The sequence below is a fragment of the Aegilops tauschii genome, chromosome 7 (genome assembly GCF_002575655.3).
Source record: "Aegilops tauschii subsp. strangulata cultivar AL8/78 chromosome 7, Aet v6.0, whole genome shotgun sequence".
Lineage (NCBI taxonomy): Eukaryota > Viridiplantae > Streptophyta > Magnoliopsida > Poales > Poaceae > Aegilops > Aegilops tauschii.
Window position 1 is genome coordinate 566,358,020 of NC_053041.3, and position 2,873 is coordinate 566,360,892.

General features: G+C 59.3%; 1 protein-coding gene across 1 annotated transcript; it reads right to left on the bottom strand.

The window, feature by feature from the left end:
- Nucleotides 1–1,790: 1,790 nt before the first annotated feature.
- Nucleotides 1,791–2,477, bottom strand: LOC109742752 (calcium-binding protein PBP1). Its single transcript, XM_020301851.4, has one exon. The coding sequence runs from the start codon at nucleotides 2,383–2,385 to the stop codon at nucleotides 1,981–1,983; it is 405 nt and encodes a 134-aa protein (XP_020157440.1). The 5' UTR covers nucleotides 2,386–2,477; the 3' UTR covers nucleotides 1,791–1,980.
- Nucleotides 2,478–2,873: the final 396 nt, after the last annotated feature.

Genomic DNA, 2,873 nt, shown 5'->3' on the forward strand with positions numbered 1-2,873 from the left:
AGCCAGCAGCTGGCTATACTATTAACCATGCTCTCAGCTGCAGCGTATGGTTCGTGCATGTCAATTGATTAATTGATTGTATGCAAGCGCCGAACTGACCAAACTTGAGCAGCAAGATCGCGGAGGACAATCATGGCGAATGAATGGGTTCTGTTGCTCGCTCGGCTCAAGAGGAAGGAGACAGTGAATCATGCGCTCAGATCGAGTAGGCCGATTAGTTAGGAATGAAAGAGGCCCGGTTGATGAGCCGCGGGGGCGATGCTGCACTAATAATGCCCGATCCAGCCTCTGGGTAGTACGCACGAGGAATGAATTTCCCGGTTGCTGCAATGCACTGTCCTGCACGGGGCCTGTCCGACTCGATCTCCCCATCGAGTCCCCGTCGGCGCCGGCCGGACCACGTCTGCCCCGCCGACGTACTACCGGATTGGATCAACCAACCAACACCGCGTCAGATATTACCATCCTGTGCACGTACGGACCGCCAGACGTGGCAGTGGAAGTCGACGGGGAAATTGGGCGCGAAGCTCACACGCCAGAAGAGAGACCGGGGCAAAGCAGGACAGTGCTCGGACGTGCGTACGCCGACGGCACGACGTGGACGGGTTTCTTTCTCCGGGCCCGCCCCGCCCCGCCCCGTGCGGGCGGCGGCACCGTCGCTTTCGCCGCGGCTGCTCGCTCGCAATTGCTTTCCCACGCGCCCCCTCGCTCGCTTTTGAAGCTTCCGGCCACCTTTCCGGAAGCTCCCCCGGGCCGACATACTTTTTTTCACGCATCGCTCAGCTCGCTTTACATTTGATTACCTTCAGTTTCGTCACGTAGGAAGGCACAGTTGCTTGCCAGTTGGTCAGCGTCCGGGCAAAAGCAGAGGCGGAGCGGAGCGACGGCGAGATTGTACTACGAGTAACGAGAGGTGACAAGGACATCGGCGCCTCTCCTTTTCCTTGGGTTTCGGATATTTCTCACGGCTCGGACCGAGTAAACGCAGCTGAACGGAGCACTAGCAGTAGCAGGAATTGACATCTAGGCCGTGTTGAATGAAATTCGGCGTACGTGCGTGCGTGTGCGTTGTGCTTCACGAGTTTCGTTTCGCGGGACGGTTGCTTCGTCTGTTGACCTCGGCGCCACCGGAGGAGGCTGCTACCACCGCTTGACCACCAGCGCCGCCCCTCGCCGTGACGTATTGCACCGAATTTCAGCCATGACGTGCGCGCGAACGCGTTCGGCCAATGCCCGGCCTCGTGGAAGTATGTATGTATGGATGGATCGACCGATTACGGCGTTCCGTGCTCTGCGAGGACCGGAGTTCAAGTCTGCACCTCTGTCGTCAGCCACTCTTCTCAACGGTTCTTGCCAGTAATCGGTGAAAGGATTTGGGCCTTCTTCCGGTGTGACACGCACACACGCTGCTTCATCTTGCTGATGGACCGACTGCGGCCGCTGATCGTATGGCTGCAAGATTGCGTGCCGTGCCAATGTCGTCGCACGCTGTTCGACGCTCATAACGGTTTCACAGAAAAGACGGACGCGCTTCAATTGTTCGTGTGTAGTAGCAGAGAAGGGCCATTTGCTGGAAGAAAAAGAATCAGAGAAGGGGCAATGTCTTGTTGAAAACGTAGAAGCTCATGTCGATTAATTCAGAGATTCCGGCGCGGAGCGATCAGAGTGGGAGACACACCTCTGGCTCTCTGTCACACACTGTTCAACGTTCCTAACGGTTTCGCGTAAAGAGATGGACGGATTTCGAATTTGTTCGTGAGTAGCGGCAGAGAGCAGAGCAATGTGGCATGTGGTGAAACGGTAGAAGCTTATGTCGATTAATTCAGAGAGATCCCCGTGCGGGAACGGCAGTACACATGGAGATCATTCAACCAATCGACAGTGCCTTTTCTTTTCTCGAATCCTGACTCTATGAACAGCGGGGGAGAGAAGAAACAACAACGAAGAAGAAGAAGATTAATTTTCCTATCCGGCCGGAATCTAGCTGGTGAAGAGGAAGTGGGAGGCCTGGGCGACGGCGTCGTCGAGCCACCGGCGGGGCTGGTCCATGAGGTCGGGGCTGAGCCTGACCATGAGGACGCAGAACTCCATCTGGGAGAGCGCGCCGTCGCCGTCGAAGTCGCCCTCGGCGAGCATCCCGCGGAGGTCGTCGTCGGACATGCCCCCGAGGCCCAGCAGCGGCGCGTTGCGGCGGAGGCTGTGGAAGGTGATGAGGCCCGAGGCCGGGTCCATGAGCAGCCGGAACCCCGCCGCCAGCTCCTCCATCAGCCCCTCCTCCCCCAGCCGCTCCGCCATCACCGGCAGGTAGTCCTCGAACCCCACCGCCTGCTGCTGCGATTGCTGCTGCGGCTGCGGTTGCTGCTGCTGCTGGTGGTGCGCCGCCATGGATGATGATCGCTGTCTGCTGCTTGCTTGGATGCTGTGATGGTTTCTTGCTTGCTTGCTCTGCTTGTGGAGGATGGTTGTGGAGGTGTGTGGGGGACGAGGGAATAAATAGTGGGGAGGGGGAGGGGGGGTGGGTTTCAGGGAAGGTGCCGGGGTCACGCGGGACGCGCGGGCGGGAGAGGGACGGTGGACGGCTTCGGGTGGGAGACGGGGAAGGAAGGACGCTGGGAGGACAGGCTGGGCGTAGGGGTGAGTTGGCCGTGGGCTGGGCATCAGCAGCAGCAGCTTCCTGGGTGCTCGCTCGCTCGCGCCCGTCGGCTGGGTCGACGTCGTGTGCGCCGCGTTGGCTACTTGCTTGGGTTCGCCTGCCTGGCTGCGTCTTCATCGCGGGTAAGTGTTGGGTTCCGTACCGGGCGATGCTGAAACAACCGACCGAAGCGTCTGTTAGCATGCGTGGCACGTCGTGTGCCCAACGAGGATGGATGACT